The 17,331-nt window shown below is 47.5% G+C and overlaps 1 protein-coding gene across 1 annotated transcript in view; it reads left to right on the top strand.

The window, feature by feature from the left end:
* The first annotated feature begins 322 nt into the window (after positions 1–322).
* LOC117051985 (IgGFc-binding protein-like) overlaps positions 323–17,331 on the top strand; it is a 35,371-nt gene continuing 18,362 nt past the window's right edge. Inside the window, exons 1-10 of the mRNA XM_033158712.1 lie at positions 323–348; positions 951–1,038; positions 1,833–2,006; positions 4,120–4,167; positions 5,457–6,678; positions 7,247–7,917; positions 11,222–11,789; positions 12,971–13,548; positions 15,110–15,689; positions 17,064–17,263. Of these exons, the coding sequence (XP_033014603.1) occupies positions 323–348; positions 951–1,038; positions 1,833–2,006; positions 4,120–4,167; positions 5,457–6,678; positions 7,247–7,917; positions 11,222–11,789; positions 12,971–13,548; positions 15,110–15,689; positions 17,064–17,263 (4,155 nt within the window). The remainder of the gene's footprint in view (positions 349–950; positions 1,039–1,832; positions 2,007–4,119; positions 4,168–5,456; positions 6,679–7,246; positions 7,918–11,221; positions 11,790–12,970; positions 13,549–15,109; positions 15,690–17,063; positions 17,264–17,331) is intronic.

Consider the following 17,331-nt stretch of genomic DNA (forward strand, 5'->3'; position numbering starts at 1 on the left):
AATTAATTAGAATAGGAAAGATCTCTACACATCAGATCAATACTTTCTATACCAAGAAATGCAAACTGACATACACAAATACACATTTCTTTACTGCCAAGAGCTTTGGGGAATGGAGTTTACCAGTGTTAGGTAAAAGGACATGTTTGAACCAGAGGGAAGTTGTAGATGATCAGAGCCAGGGTGGGTTGGTGGGGACTGAATTATACCCTGAATCATAATATCTGAACTACTTTATTTTGCTGTCTTGTAGCCATGGCAAGGAAACAGCTACTGCTTTGGACCTGGTTGGCACTCTTATGTGGTGAGTTTGGAATTAACCATGAACTTGCAGGTTGACCCATCAAGGTAGACACTGCTTGCAGTTTTGTACGTGGTCACAACCCTCTCCCAAAGAACAGTTGAACTGTCCCTTACGTCACACAGAGGTACAAGTCCCAGCACCAGTGCCAGATTTACATATAAGCTAAACAAGCTATAGCATAGGGCCCCACTCACTTGGGCCCCCCAAAAAAAAATTAAAGGAAAAAATACCTGGATGTACATTTGATAAAATACATATTTTGTTATGTGCAAGTGGCTTTAGATACCTATTAGGTCCATAAATTACCATATAACATATATTCAACACAAAAATAGCAACAATTTGTTGTTGACAAAGGACAGCTGGAAATATAAAGGGCCCCATTACCTTCAGTAGCTTAGGGCCTCATCAAAGCTAAATCTACCCCTGCCCAGCACTCTTAGAATACATAAATGACAGTTCCCAGGATTCCTTGGGGGAAGCCATAACCAGTGGTGGAGCTTCATGCTCCGGCACCGGGGGCAGAGAGCAGGTGGGGGGGCGTGGCTGGCCTGCATCCCAGGGGGCATGACGCATGTCCTGGGGGCGTGGCATACCGCCTGCAGGGGAGTGGTCGCATCCTGGGGGCATGGTGTGTCACTCGCAGGGGCGTGGCACATGTCCTGGAGGCATTGTGCGTTGCCTGTCGGGACGTGGCGCGTAGCACGGGGGGCAGCTACGATGGCACCCCACCGGTATCGTGGTGCCAGGGGCAGTGCACTCCCCCTCCTCTTCCTCCGCCAGTGGCCATAACTAATAGTAGTATAAGAGTACTACAGATGCATGGTGTGGGTGTGACCTCTGTGGGGCAATTAGAGATGTTGACAGAACAGTAACTTGTGCAGAGCCTGGCAGATTCCCCTTGACAAAAGCATACAGTGCACGGTGATAGATATCTGGCACAGAGCCCAATATCCTGTTTGTTGTGGGGGAAAAGATGCCCTTCCTCTTCAGTGGCTGATGATGTTAAGCTCCCAGACCCTGTGATCATCACCTGAGGCCCCTTATCATCGTCCACCTCCTCCATGAGAGGTCCAGAGGGTGGCAACACGAGAAAGGGCCTTTTCTGCAGTGGCTTCCAGTTTGCATGGCTGTCAAGTATCACGTATTGGCCGGGATTCTCCCATTTTTAAAATTGTTTCCCGCTGCTGTCCCGGATGACTCAAAAACCCGTATATTCCCGGGTTGTGTGAGAAAATGGGTTGCTGCTGCCGCTCGCGTGCTGTGTGCCGCCTTGCTCTTGCTTGCCGTTGCTGCTGCCCCTCGCGGACATTGCTGAGGTGAGGGGGGGAGGAGCACGAGCAGCAGGAGGAGGAGGAGGTGGAGGTTCCCGGTGGAGCGCGTGCTCCGAGAGCCGCCGGGGGTGGGGAGAGAAGTTGGCAGGCTGCCAGGCAAGCGCCGCGCGCGGTTGCCTCCTCACACTGTCCCGGGAGGAGCCGCCACCGCCTCTGCCGCTCTTGTCGCCGGGGCTCCTGTCCCGTCACTGTAGCGGCAGGCGCTGCCACCGCGCCGCGTCACACCAAGCCGGAGCCTGGCACAGGCGGGAGCTCCCGAGCCCGAGCTGCTGGCGCTGGGCAAACGAGGGTCGCCTCAGGCCCGCCGTGCAGGAGCGGGTGGGCGCTCGCCGGGCAAGAGGAAGACTGTGTGTGGCTCGAGGGTGGCGGTGTGGGGAGTGGGGTGTGTGCGTGGCGGGGTCTCGCGCGCGTCCTTCAGACCGCAGCCTTCCGCCTGGCTCTGGCGGGGGCAGCGCCCTGAGAAACGTGCCCCCCCACTCAACAGCTTGTTTCGCTGTGGCCCCACTGCTGCAGAGAGGGGCGCGAGGGGGCTCTGCTGCTATCGACGTGGTTACCACACTCCTCCTCCTCTTTCTCCTCCCGCTTCGCTGCTGCTGCTACTGTGAATGATTGATCCGCCCCTGCTTGGGAAAATGAAGCGACACCCCCCATTCTGCTGCTGCTGCCGGTGGGGGTGTTAGAAGGAAGGGCGGCGCGGAGCGCTGCACACATCGCAAGCCCCCCAATCCCGCTCTGCACTGAGATGGACTGCGATCCGGGGCTCTCGCCGCTCCAGGGTTCCCCGGCCACGCTCCTCTCCCTCCACAAGGGGGGAGATGGGGGTGGGGAGCATTCAAACTTGGACTGACGTTGGCGGCGCCTCTCGGCTTAGGAGAGGGCAGGCGCGGGAGAATCAATGAGGGTAAGAGAGGGGCACTGCCAGATAGTGTGCCACTAACAACAGCAGGGGGGAGGAGCCCGTGCAACCCTTCCTGCCAGATAGTGAGGCGGCTTCGCCCCACCCCTTCTCTTTCGTCACTCCGGCCAGGCTCCGCCCACTTTTGCTTCTGATCCCTTATTTTCAAAGCCGAAAGTTGACAGCTATGAGCTTGTGGAATGCTTTCTCCCCAAGGAGGCTTGACTGGCACCTTCATTACATAACTTTAGGTGCCAGGAGAAAATGTTTCTCTCTGAGAAGGCCTTGGGCTGATTAAACAATCTATGTTATTTTACATGGGGTTGTGGGAGGGAGGGTGTTATTGGTTGATTTGTTTTGTATTGTATTTTCATGCTGTAAGGCACCCTGTGATATGCAGATGAAGGGCAGTATATAAATTGAATAAACAATAAGTAATAGTGATCAGCCCCAGGCAGCACAGCCAATATTCAGGGATGATAGTGGCAGTCCAATAGCATCTGGACTTCACCAGTTCTTCATCCTTGCAGTCAAGCATTTACAAAGTGCAACTCTGCAGTGTGTCTTTTCTCAGGTCAGTTAACAGTCTGCTATGAACACCAAGCTTTAGCAGATAAAAGAGGCAGCAATTATTAATCTGTTAAGGCCTGGTGTTCATAGCAGAGTGTTGAACATTTCAGGGTTCAAGTCATCTTCATTCCCATATGACGTTTTTTTTAAAAACCCTCAATTTTTCAATAAAGCAATTATCTCTTTGCCTCCCTTTCCTGGCCCTAATTATATCTTTACATTTTGCCATCTCTATTAAATCCCAAAATTTAATCATCCAGGTTTCTAATTCAGATGCTTAGAAGTCACTTTGCTTGCAATAGTTTGTGTAGAGAGCTGCATAAAATGCTTTGTTGGGAGCCGTCCAGAGTGGCTGGGGAAACCTAGCCCAGTGTTTTTCAACCACTGTTCCGCGGCACACTAGTGTGCCGCGAGATGTTGCCTGGTGTGCCGTGATGAAAACATGGGCTGGCGGTTGCGGCACTGGCGGGAGGTGGCGACGCTGCTGCTAGCGGCAGGTGGGCTGGGCGCGTCTCCCCCTCGGCCCACGGCGGCTGCGGGCGCCTTCCTGCCCAGTGCTCACGTCTTCGCGGGCGGCGTGGCGGACGCGGCCGACTTCTTGTCCGACTGGCTGCAGCTGCTGCCAGGCGGGCCGCGCTGCGGACTGGGCTCGGTGCGGGGCGGGGCGAGTGCCCGAGGGCGGCGCTCTTCACCGCCGAGCGCCCGGAGCTGGGCTCGCCACTGCCGGGAGACGTGGCCTTCCGCCTCTGCGCCATCCGCGAGGCCTTCAAAGAAGCCGGAGTCCTCTTGGTACTGCCCGGCCCGGTGGCTGATGCCGCCGCCGCTACCACCGCGGGCCCGCCCGCCTGCTGCCAGCCGAGCGCCTCCCGCCGTCCTCGGAACTGGCTGAGTGGCGGCTGCGGGTGCCCAACATCTGGGCACTGCGCGAGTGGAGCAACTGGCTGACCCCCGTGGGCCGTGCGGGGCGAGGCAGCCGCCGCTACGACACCACCTTCTATCTCTGCTGCCTCGGGCAGGCTCCGCCGGTCGCCTTGCACGACGACAGGGAGGTGACGGCCTGCCAGGTGAGCAGGACAGGGACGAAGCGCCGCCACCGCCGCCTGCAGGGCTGGCAGAGCCGAGGGTCCCGCCGCCGGGGGAGCGGGAGAAAAGGCGCGCTCTCCTCACACGCTCGCTTCAGACACGCTCGCTTCAGCGATTTGTTGTCATCATTATTATTACTACTGCTACTACTACTGTACTACCAATGCTATTTTTCTAGAAAAAGAGGTGCTGGAGCCTGGAACTCATCACGGACGCCTTCCCTCGTTCTCTTATAATGGCGAAGGCGCCCACCTGAGAGGTGCCAGAACTGAGTTCCTGTGGCTGGGGGGAGAGTCCTGACTAGTACTATAGTTGTTATTTATTATTATTAGCCTGGTGGGGGCGGGGCAAGGTGCGCCATCTTCACATGCTCAATTCAGACATGAGAAGAATTATCATTTTTATTACTACTACTACTGCTATTATTGTTATCTAATGGTGGTGTGCCTCGTGATTTTTTTCATGAAACAAGTGTGCCTTTGCCCAAAAAAGGTTGAAAAACACTGACCTAGCCAGATGGGCAGGGTATAAATAAATAAATTATTATTATTATTATTATTATTATTATTATTATTATTATTATTTCCATGTTTAGGTCATGCATGTGAGCTGCTATTAAAAGATTAATACCCCTTTTGTTTATCTTCCTGAAATACCACATCCTTGATATAGCCAAGTAGCATTATTAAAGGATTGCTTTAATTAATAGTTTTGTTTCCGTTATCACAATTGTCCTGTCCCACAAGAATATAATCAGAGGAGTACACAATATTTCAGATGCTACAACACCATGTGATTATAGCACCATATTGAGCTACAGGTAACTTGCAACCTTACATGCATTTAACTTGCACAATTTCAGCTTTACATGTTTGGCAACTATCTGAAACTTCACAAATTAAATGCACACAAGGTGGAGAGCTTAAAAGATCTCTCTGTGTTAGGTTTTCCCAGTGTGGAAAGAGCTTTTAAGTTTTACACATTGTTTACCGGGCTCCGGGAGGCTCCTGGAAGATCTTGTGGGGCTATCCAAGATCTTGCGAGAACCTCCGAGAGCCCAATAAACAACTTGGAGAGCTCAGAAGCTATCTGCTTCACATGGGGGGGGGCAAGGCTCAGTTGGTGCACTGTTCTGGAAAGGTAAGATTTCTCATTAAGAGTTGGTTCTGAGGATTGTTTTGACTATACAGAATTTCAACTTTATGCACTATCTCCAGAACGTAATCCCTGCGCAAGTTACAACTTAATTGCACTTTGTTAATTATGCCTTTCAGGGTATTGTGGAGCAAGTTCCTGTGGGAAGGAATTTGTCACAGCCTTCCTTCAGAACCTCTTGGAAAGTCAACCCAATCCTAAATTTGAGTTGCTTATCACTGGATATCATCCTGCAACAACCGTCACGGTCACAGCGAACAAGTCTACATTCAATAAAAAGGTTTCCGTCAATAAGCAGACAGTGTCAGTTGAGGTCCCAACCTCTTTGGAGATGAAGGGGACTGACATCTTTGATGGATCTGTGTGGATTGAAGCTGACAAAGAGATCTCAGTTGTTTCCCACAATTACAAGAGACACTCAAGTGCTACCACAATTGTATACCCAACTCACCAGTTGGGCACATCATATTATGTGGTAACCCCAGTGGGGGATGCGACAAGCCATTTCAAGGAATTTGCAGTTGTCGCCTATGAATTCCCCACTCAGGTCACTATTCACCTGAAAGGGGCTGTGACATTCCAAGGGAAGGCTTATGCTGCAGGGAGCAGGCTTGTTGCTGACCTCAAAGCCTTCCAAGCAATCCAGCTGCAAAGCTCAGCTGATTTGTCTGGCACCAAGGTTGAATCAGTTGCGCCTGTGGCTGTTTTGAGTGGGCACATGTGTGTCCAGCAGTTCTCATATTGCGACCATGTTGCTGAGCAGCTCTTGCCTGTTTCTAGCTGGGGCACCACCTTCATAGTTCCCCCTGTGCCCTTCCAAACTCAGACTGACATTGTGTATGTCGTAGCTTCCCAAGATAACACTTTGATCGAATACAAGTCTGGGGCCACTCCAGGTTCCCGCCGTGCGGTGGCTGGGGAAGTCATCCAGTTTCAAATGCAGCCATCTCAGTCCTATTTCTTCTCTGCCAATGCAGGGATCCAGGTCCTTTTTTTCTTCGCTGGTAACAGCAAGAAATACGACCCTTTCCTCATCAATGTTCCTGCTTTAAAAAGCTATTGCACATCATATCACATTGACGGGATTAAGGAGTTTGATAATTTTGCTGTCATCATAGCAAAAACCTTAGATTCAAATGGGATCACACTAGAGAAGAGAGCCATTACAAATGCCAAGTGGACATCCATCCCTGGAACAGAGTATTCTTTCAGTCAACTTAGCTTGGGCAAAGAAGCCAGTGCCCTCTCTGTAGAGCATCCCAGTGCTCCTTTTGGGCTCTTCATCCTTGGAGGTGCATATGCTGATGGCTATGGCTCTGTGGCCCTTTGCTCTTGCGGTAAGTATACTAAGTTGCACATATAATTCGTGCATTTGTGCTATGAATGAGTAGTTTGATTATCTTCTCAGTACTTGAGAACAGAATGTGCTCATTTTTTTCCATAGAGAAAAGAACATGACTATAGGCAAAATCTACTGTATAAATCAGGAATGGAGACCCGGTGGCTCTCTGGATGCTGTTCAACTCCCATGATCTCCAGTCAACATGACTCATAGTGAGGGATGATGGGAACTGTAGTCCAGCAACATCTGGCGAGCCACAGGTTCCTCATTCCTGATATAGGTGGTTGTAGTAGTAGCAGCAGCAGGAAATGTTGCTCTTATTGATCTTTATGACCATTTCCATATTGCAGCAGAAGAGGAATTGAGTTATATGGGCAAGGAAGGCAAAGGGAGGGTATATTAGCACATCTGCATAGAAGACTTCCTCCAAGCAGCTCAGGAAGATGCATATGAGGCTATGTCTGGGAGGTAGGTTAGGATAAAAGAATTCAGAGCACTGTCAAGGACTATCTTTTAATAGTTTAATCTTGCACCGTTAACTGGGATCTTCTCTCTTTTGACAGCTAAATCCTGTCCTGAGAACAGCCATTATGAAGCCTGTGGGTCTCCATGCCCGGCCACCTGCAGCGACCCAGTTGGGCCCAAGGACTGTTCCTCGTTGCCTTGTGTGGGGGGCTGCCAATGCAATAAGGGCTTTGTGCTGGATGAAGGCGAATGCATTCCCAATACGGTCTGTGGGTGTGTGTTCGAGGGGGATGCCTTCTCCCCCGGTGAGCAGTTCTGGGCAGACGAGACATGCACAAAGCGCTGCATCTGTGATGGAAAAACCAGAGATGTGAGGTGTTGGGCAACAAGCTGCAGAAGCTGGGAGCGGTGTGAGGTGCAGAATGGAGTCCAGAACTGTTACCCTTTCACTCAGCCTCCACCCAGCACTCCCGCCCCCACAACCCCCAGTTCCCCTACCACCACCAGTTCCCCTACCAGGAATGCCACCTGCTCTGCTTTCGGTGGCCCCCACTACATTAGCTTTGATGGCCAGAAGTTTGACTTCATAGGCACCTGCGTGTATCAGTTTGCTGCACTGTGTGAGAAGCGGAGGGGCCTGGTTGACTTCCAGGTGCTCGTCCAAAATGACCATCGAGGCAGCCAGTCTGTGTCCTTTACCCGGCTTGTAGAGGTGAAGGTTGATGGGGCATCCATTGTGATCAGCAGAGACAACCCTGCAAAAGTCATGGTGAGTTTTGTTGAATAGTTCATTTAAGTGTTAGGGTTCATTATTGTTCCACAGGATGTGTACCACTTTAAAAGCCAGGGTGCATATCCTGACCTAGTTTTTACAGCTGTGTAGCAGTGTAGCAGGTGCTGATAAGTCACTGTAATTAGCTTTGTCAGCAATTGTGAATGATATATAATGTGCAGTATGTATCTTACTCTACCCTGGTGGATGGATGGGTGATGATTATAGACACTATCTAAGATGTATGTTAGAGGAGTTTTATTAAACTATGCAAATATATTTTTGCTACTGTTCAGTGTTTCCATCTGTGTGGTCTACTCTGCACGCACTCTGTGGCATGTTTCAAATGCCCAATCATTGAGGTGGGGAACCCAATGCAGCCCCCCAAGTCTTCCTGGCCCTAAGGCTCTCCCAACACTGCACCCCCTGCCCTGTCATACTTCTCCCCGGGGTATATCCTTCCCTGACCTTGCTCTGTATCCTTCTTGAGTGCTTTTCCTGATTTGAATGTATCCGTTTAGCCCTAATAATGTTTTCTGGAAGAAAGATAAAGAGGGATATATGAGCATCAGTGAAACTAGCCTACTGTACAAAGGTAAAATTAGCATTCATTGCTCTGCCCACTTTTGCTTCTGGCCCCTCCCACCAGTGGCATGTGGCCCCCAGAAAGTCACCCTGAAGAGAATGTGGCTCTCGGCCTGAACAAGGTTCCCCACTCCTCTTCTGGAACATCACAGTTGGAAACTACTGAGAACGGGGGAGGGGATTATTCTGATAATTAAGGTAAAGTTGTACCTTGGACGCCGAATGCCTTGGAGCTCAGACGTTTTGGCTCCCAAACACCGCAAACCTGGTTTGCGAATGTTCTTTTGGAAGCCGAACGTCCAACGGGGCTTCTGCGGCTTCTGATTGGCTGCAGGAGCTTCCTGCGGCCAATCAGAAGCCACAATTTGGTTTTCGAACATTTTGAAAATCGAAAGGACTTCCGGAACAGATTCTGTTTGACTTCCAAGGTACAACTGTACTTGGCACGGTTCCTTTCCTCTCCATGGCTTGTGCCCATTAGAAAGATGAAGTCGGCTGCCTTGTGTCCATTTTGCAAAGAGACCCTTCTGTGATTATATGAAATCTATTTTCCAGCGGCATTTTTAAATTTATTTTTTAATGAAGTATTATCCCCCTGCATTGCAGGGGGAATGGACTATAAGAGTTGAATTTTTCCTACCCCAAACAATAAGTTTTGCTGTTGACCTCTATGCTCTGGAAGAGCCTTGCTTAGGCTTATGCCTTCCAGATGGTATTGGTCTCTCAAGGATCAGAGGTGAAGGGAGTTTGGAATGCATAAGGCTAAGCAAAGCTGCCACAGATACATCATGTTTCACAGAATCATAGAGTTGGAAGGGACTCCATGGATCATCTAGCCCTTACGGGGATCAAACCCGTGATCTTGACATTATCAGTACCACGCTCTAACCAACTGAGCTGACTGGCAAGGCTATTACAAAGGCACATCTGAAATGTTCCCCTTTTTATTTTATTTTAAATTTGTATTAAATTTGATAAAAAGATCAACAAATACAAACAAATACAAAACAATACAACCATACAAAGAACAAACCTACAATAAAAACAAAAAACCTTATTACTATCACTAACTTCTATCCTTTACATTGTATATTGACTTCCTCTCATCTCCCCTTCCTGCGTTCCTTGTCAATCATCTCTAGTAATTTCTATACATCTTGCAAAATCTTATTTTACTATAAAAATACCTAATCATTAATCTTATCTAATATCTTAACTCATTCTCTCACAATTCCTAAACACTTAACCAAACTCTAAATCTACAGTTAAACTTTTCTTCCAAATTATATCTAATTTTCAATCATACAATGATTTTTTAAATACAATTTAAATTTCTTCCACTCTTCTTCCACCCTCTGGTCCCTCTGGTGACAAAGTTTCCTAGTCATCTCAGCGAGCTCCATATAGTCCATCATTTTCATCTGCCATTCTTCAATCGTTGGTATTTCTTCTGTCTTCCCGTTTTTAGCTATTAAAATTCTTACTGCTGTTGTGGCATACATAAATAAAGTTCTATCACACTTTCTTGGCCTAGGATGCCCAGTAAAAAGGCTTCTGGCTTCTTTTTGAAAGTGTTTTTCAACACTTTTTTCATTTCATTATAAACCTTTCCCCAGAAGTCTTTTACCTTCGGGCACAACCACCACATATGGAAGAAAGTTCCTTCTGTTTGTTTACATTTCCAGCACTTATTACTTTGTCCATGATAAATTTTTGCCAATTTAACAGGTGCCAAATACCACCTATACATCATCTTCATAATATTCTCTCTAAGCAAGTTGCATGCTGAAAATTTTATACCAGTTTTCCACAATTTTTCCCAATCCTCCAACATGATGTTTTGCCCCACATCCTTTGCCCAATCTATCATTGTTGATTTCACCATTTCATCTTTAGTATGCCACTCGAGCAATAAATTATACATTCTGGATAAATTTTTAGTCCTTGGCTCTAACAATTCCGTCTCCAATGTAGATTTTTCTAACTGAAAACCAATTTTTCTATCTGACTTAAATACTTCATTAATCTGATAATATTGTAGCCAGTCCATTACATTTCCTTTCAATTGTTCATATGATTTCAATTTTAAACTTTCTCCTTCTTGTATCAAAATGTCACTGTATTTTGGCCAATGCCTATCCATATTTGCTCTTTTATGGGCTTTCGCTTCTAACAATGACAACCATCTGGGTGTTTTCTTTTCTAACAAATCTTTATACTTCATCCATACTTTAAACAGATATTTCCTAATTATATGTGTTTTAAAACCTTTATGGGCCTTAATCTTATCATACCAAAGATATGCATGCCATCCAAATACTTTGTCATGTCCTTCCAAATCTAATACATCTGTATTTTCTAACATAAACCAATCTTTCAACCAACAAAAGGCAGCTGCCTCATAATAAATCCTTAAATCTGGCAGTGAGAATCCATCTCTTTCCTTTGAATCAGTTAAAATCTTATATTTAATTCTTGGTTTCTTCCCCTGCTAGATAAATTTCAACAAATCCTTTTGCCACCTTTTAAAACAGTCCATCTTATCAATGATTGGTAATGATTGAAATAAAAATAGCATTTTCGGCAATACATTTATTTTTACCACCGAAATTTGGCCTGATATAGATAACTTCAAATTTGTCCAAATTTCTAAATCTCTTTTGATCTCATTCCATATTTTTTCATTGAAATGTTTCCCTTTTTAAATGGGCTCTAGGTGAATGGCTTGTTGACCAACCTGCCCTTCAGCATCGGCAATGGCAGAATCTCCATATACAAGAGAGGACAAGAGGCAGTGGTCCAGACAAACTTCAAGCTGACCGTCACCTTTGACTGGCAAAGCCGCGCCACTGTGACTGTGCCCAGCAGCTACAATGGTGCCCTGTGTGGTCTCTGTGGGAACTTCAATGGCAACAAGCAGGATGATCTGGCCATGAAAGGTGGCAAAGTGGCTCCAAGCTCATCGGCCTTTGGTCAGAGCTGGAAAGTGCGGGAGGTGCCAGGCTGCAGTGAGGGGGGCAAGGGAGAGTGCCCTGCACGGCTGACCATTGAGAAGCGTCAACGGAGCCTCAACAAAGAGTGTGGGCTCATCCTAGCCAAGAGCGGCCCCTTCAGAGAATGTCACAGCCAAGTGGATCCAGAAGGATACTTCCAAGATTGTGTATACAATTATTGCTTCTTTGATGGCCAACAAGCTGTGATCTGCCAGGTCATTGCCAGCTATGCTGCAGCGTGCCAGGAAGCTGGGGTGACCCTCTATCCTTGGAGATCGGACACCTTCTGCAGTAAGTGCTAATGCCCCGTGCTGTTTTCTGAAATCCCTCAGATCTTCCGAGAACATGGTAATTTATCTGAAATGGCACACAAAGTTACCAACACTGCTTTTGCTTCTGAAATGTTTATACTAACTTTGTTTCTGTGCCATTTCAGGTAAAAACCTATGTCCAAAAATCTCCCAGCTGATAATCTGCCTTGAAGCAGATGGGTGGGATGTAGCAATGACCCCAGTAGTGGCCAGTGGCATGGCCTGGACAGGTCAGCCTTGTTTATGCCGCCTTGCCTGTGCCCCCAGAGGCTCCTGATTGCCCCACCTGACCCCCTGGCCAAGCATTCACTTCTTCAGTGATCAGTTGCAAAGGAGCAGGGGACCTTTGGAAATCGGTAGAGGCACTCACTATGAAGAATTGCATATACTACCATTGAAAAGGGGGAAAATGTAAATGTGTTTTGTGGGGCATGGACCCAGATGGGAGTAATAGGTCAAAGACCAGCTCACAGCCTGGATTCTGCCTTAAAATTGTCCATACAATGCTGGGGAACATAGGAGCCAACTCTATGGGATTGAGGACATCTCCCCGCACAAAATAAGTGGGACAGGGCTGAGCCACTCCCTCATATTGAAGGGTCAGGCCTTCCTGGGCCTCCGCACAGTGGTGGCAGGCCTAATCAGGCCTCGCAGCCTCCTCCCAGTGCCTGTGACATCACACGTGTGTGTCACACTTTTGATGTCATGAGCACATGATGACCCCCTCGCCATGTCAGGTGGAACATGGCGCCTCTTCTAGGTCCAAAGTCCCTCCAGGGCCCCCAATAAAATATTTGAAGAGGAACGCCCCCCCCAAGTAACTGCCATTCAAATGGTGTGCATGCACCACAACCTGTGATCAGTTATGTGGGGTTGAGCTTACCTGCCCTCTCCCGACATTTTATTGAAGTTGGCACCCCTACAGGGGAATTACAAGTAGGAAACTGCTATTGTGCTTCTGACCTACTTGTGGACTTCCCATTGTCATCTGATTGGCCACTTTGAGAATAGAACGGAAAACTGGAAGCCTTTGTGAGATACAGCAGGGCTCTCCTTATGTCCCTCAGCCCATAACCACTTTTAGCAGGTCAACCTAGAACTTTGCTTTTTCAGCCATGTTCTTCCTGACAGTTTTTTTACCACCTTGCTTCGATTTGGTAGGTCTTTCTTGTGCTCCAAATAGTCACTACGAGCTCTGCGCTAGAGGCTGCGCTAAGACCTGTGTTGCAGCCCCATGTCCCTCTAAGTGCCAAGAAGACTGCGTGTGCAACAAGGGCTTCGTGCTGAGTGGTGATCGATGCATCCCAGATTTCCAATGCGGTTGTCTCCACCAAGGCCAATACTACCAGGCAGGAGACACGTTTTACCCCTCGTGTCAGGAGCGTTGCACGTGCCAAACTGGGGGGAGCGTGAGCTGTGCTGTATTCTCCTGTGGCCCCAATCAGGAATGCCGGTTGTCAGATGGCATCCGGAAATGCCACCCTGTTGGCAGCGCCACCTGTTCCGCTTCAGGTGACCCTCACTATCTCTCATTCGATGGACGGGCCTTTGACTTCCAAGGCACCTGCACTTATACCTTGGCTAGAGCCAGCGGAAGCAGCCGAGGTTTGAAGCCCTTTATTGTCAATGTGGAAAATGAGGCCTGGGGGAATGGGAAGGTGTCTGTCACCAAGATGGTCTCAGTCAATGTCTACGGCATGACACTCACATTACTACAGAACAAGGACGGTCAAGTGAAGGTGAGTCCATGCTAAAAGGGGAGGCCAATCTTTAAATCTTTACTTATTCTCACTGTCTTTTTCCATTAGGGCATTGTCTTTATTCATTCATTCAATTAGTCATGAAAACATCTGCCAATTTCTGTTTCTCTCAGTTTCTAATTTTTCTAGTCCTAAATTCAGCTGTCCGCATTATTGCGAAGTTCTCTTAATATGCAAAGTTTTGTATGCAGATTTGTTTAATATACATTTTGTTGCAATCAATTTTCCCTACCAGGATGCATTTTGTATGTTGTTTTCACTAATAAGAAGCTTTAAATGTATGCATTAAAGGACACTTGTACATATTTTTGTACATGTTTGGTTTGAAAACTGCATTGCAAAATTCAGAAAGGTGTTTTGTTTCGTTTATGGTTTCTGGAAGCACAAATTACATAGATTTCAATTAAAATGAAAACCAAACTCAATTTATATCCTGCCCCGGTATCCCCAATTCAGTATCATAGGAAAGAGCAGCATGAGCCCCTCCCTCCCACCATGCGAATAGCATTCTGTTTGCATGGTTCTTACCCTCCTTTCTTGAAGAGGAATGAATACAGTAATGAAATCTGGGCTTCTGTGTGATTGTACACTTATGCAGAAGATCAGATTTGGCATTGGGAGCTATCCATGTATGAGAGGGGAAAGTCTTGCGATTCTGTCTCTGGTAAATTTATAAATGGGCAGAGCACTTAAAGCAGAGATGGGGAACCCGGGTCTCTCCAGATGGGACCAACTCCTGTTATCCCTGACGATTGATTCTGCAGGCTAAGGCTGAGAGGAGTTGGAGTCCAATAACCAGGGCAAGCTCACCCATGAAGTAAGGCCTCAGGTAGCAGGATCCATAGGGGCAGCACATCTGGCCATCAAAAATGCATTGCCTGCTGCTGCTGTCACAGGAGCAACAACAGCTGCTGTACACTCCTTGAAGGCCAGATCTGATGCGTCCTCAGAAGCCCCCACCCCATGCTCCTCTACAGTGGCCTCTTGGTGAGTAGGAGGCACTGCTGGTCTTCTAAGAAGGAAATGGAGGGGCTGCCCTCTGGAGTCTCCTGGGCTTTGCACCTGACAGGCATGATTCAGAACAGAACCCTCCCACCTCCATTGTGTCCTTTGATACCCACTTCAACCATCAGGTAAGGTCTCCCACCCCAGTTCTCAATGTAGATCTTCAATCCCTTCTTATTTCTGATATAGGTCTTTATGGCCCCGATTTGTCAGTATGCTCATACACACAAACTCTCTTCCTCTCATGTCTATAACACCCAGAAAGGGGCTAAGACAGGCATAGGCAAACTCGGCCCTCCAGATGTTTTTGGGACTACAACTCCCATCATCCCTGACCACTGGTCCTGTTAGCTAGGGATGATGGGAGTTGTAGTCCCAAAACATCTGGAGGGCCAAGTTTACCTGTGCCTGGGCTAATATATCAGAGTAGTGGCATAAAATATGGTCCCTGCATGTGCTTCATGAACTTTCTTCCAACATTTCTGCAAGAAGCCAGCCCTACTCAACCAGGAGATGTTCTGTTTCTTTCTCCCAGGTGAATGGCCTGTTCTACAATCTCCCCATAACCTTCTCTGCTGACCGGATCAGAGTCTATCAGCATGGCACCGAAGTCCTGATAGAAACTGACTTTGGTCTCATTGTGAACTATGATCTGGTTTATGACATAAAAGTCACAGTCCCAAGCACTTACCAGAACCAAGTGGAAGGCCTGTGTGGGAACTACAATGGGAAGGAGGAGGACGACTTCCTGCTCCCCGATGGCAAGACAGCCTCTGATGTAGCTGTGTTTGGCGCTGCCTGGAAAGTTCCAGTCCGTGGGGCAGTTGAATCTTGCTCAGATGGATGCTCTGGGAGCAACTGCCCAGCCTGCGAGGAAAAGAAAAGGGAGGTTTTCAAACAGCGCCACTATTGTGGGATCCTCACTGCGTCTGATGGCCCCTTCAGTGCTTGCAAAGGAAAGGTCGATCCCAGGCTATACTTCAGCAACTGCGTCTACGATCTGTGCCTGGGTGGTGGGGACAGCAAGGTGTTGTGTGACAGCATCCAGAGCTATGTGTCTGCCTGCCAAGTGGCCAAGGTCTCTGTCAAGCCCTGGAGGAGCCCTTCCTTCTGCCGTAAGTAGTGGGGACTGAGCAGTGGTGTGCTTTTAACTGGAGAGGTGAAAGGAGAGCAGACTCTGATCTGACTCCCTATGGCTTCAGGACACAGTCCAAGGTGTGTGTGGTCAAATGCACCCAATACATTTCAAATCCTCATATGCTACTTTGATAGTCATGACCTCCCCCAAGAAACCCTGGCAACCGTACTTTGCTAAGAGTGAAGAGAATGGCTAGGAATGAGTTCCTGCCAGAGCCAGCAGTGTAAGGCAGTGATAGGGAGAAATTTTCAGCCTAAGTGCCATACTCTTGTAGGAAACCTTGTAGGAAACCTTCCAGGGGCTGAGGGCGACTCTAGTAAAGTTGGAACCATAGCCCTGTTAGTGAGATGTAGATTCTATAGCCTGTTATTGATTAATGTATATCTTCCTCCTCAAAGAGGAAAGCAGTTGATAAAAAACATTTGGTCCAGGCTGGAATCGTACATTGACAAACTGATGAATCAGTTCCCTGCAGCCTCAATGATGCTGGCAGGTGACTTAAATGCTAGAATTGGCCAGTCTGACGATGCCTTATATGGTCACTTCCACGAATCGCCACCCATCTTAGAGGAAGCCCATTCTATACCAATCAGGCACACAAAAGATAAGGGTTGCAACTATGCCTATTGCGCTTGTGTAACAAGCTGGACCTGGTCATATTGAATGGTTGCGCCAAAGGGGAGAAGGTTGGGGAATTCACTATCATATCAAATGTAGGAGCCTCTATAATTGACTATATTATGGTGTCATATAACCTTCCAGGGGTGGAAAATTTAATGCAATTTGTACCATTGCACAGTAGGCTAATATACACACATACACGAATGCACCCCTCCATCCAGGCAAGCAAGAGACATTATTTGAGTTCAAGGATACATTTTCCACGAGTGGTCCGGAGGGTGGCAACATGAGAATGGGCCATTTCTGCAGTGGCTCCCCGTTTATGGAATGGTCTCCCCAGGAAGGTTTCCCTTTCGCCTTAATTATACACCTTTAGGCAACAGGCAAAAATGTTACTTTAAACCAGGCCTTGGGCTGACTGACATCCAATGCCCTTTTAAAATGGGTTGTAGAAGGGGGCACTATTAGCTTATTCTTGTTTTTGTTTTTACCATGCATTTTGTGTTTTATATTGTGATTTTATGTTGTGGCTCACCCTGCAGGTATAGGGCAGTGTACAAAATTTATTAATTAATATACGAATTTTTAATAATTAATGATAATAATTCTAGCCAGGCAGAAAGTTTACTAGTCACAGTCTCTGATTTCATTCTCCAGCTTCCCAGTCATTTTAAGTATCACTCGGTATCTTTTTGCTTAATATGAGTGTTTTTCTTCTATTCCAATTTAGCTCTGCGCTGCCCTGCCAACAGTCACTATGAGATTTGCGCCCAGCTCTGCTCCACCTCCTGTGCCAAGATCACAGACTCTACGAAATGTCCGGAGACCTGTGCTGAGGGCTGCCAGTGTAATGATGGCTTTTTCTTTAATGGCGTTGGCTGTGTCTCCGCAAAAGACTGTGGGTGCTTAAAGAATGGACGCTACTACAAGGTAGGTGACTTTCCGAACCTCATCTACCTCCCTTCCTTTTCAAATCAAATCCTCCAGCAGGATAGTTT

This window comes from Lacerta agilis, chromosome 8 (assembly GCF_009819535.1).
Source record: "Lacerta agilis isolate rLacAgi1 chromosome 8, rLacAgi1.pri, whole genome shotgun sequence".
In the NCBI taxonomy this organism is placed as follows: domain Eukaryota; kingdom Metazoa; phylum Chordata; class Lepidosauria; order Squamata; family Lacertidae; genus Lacerta; species Lacerta agilis.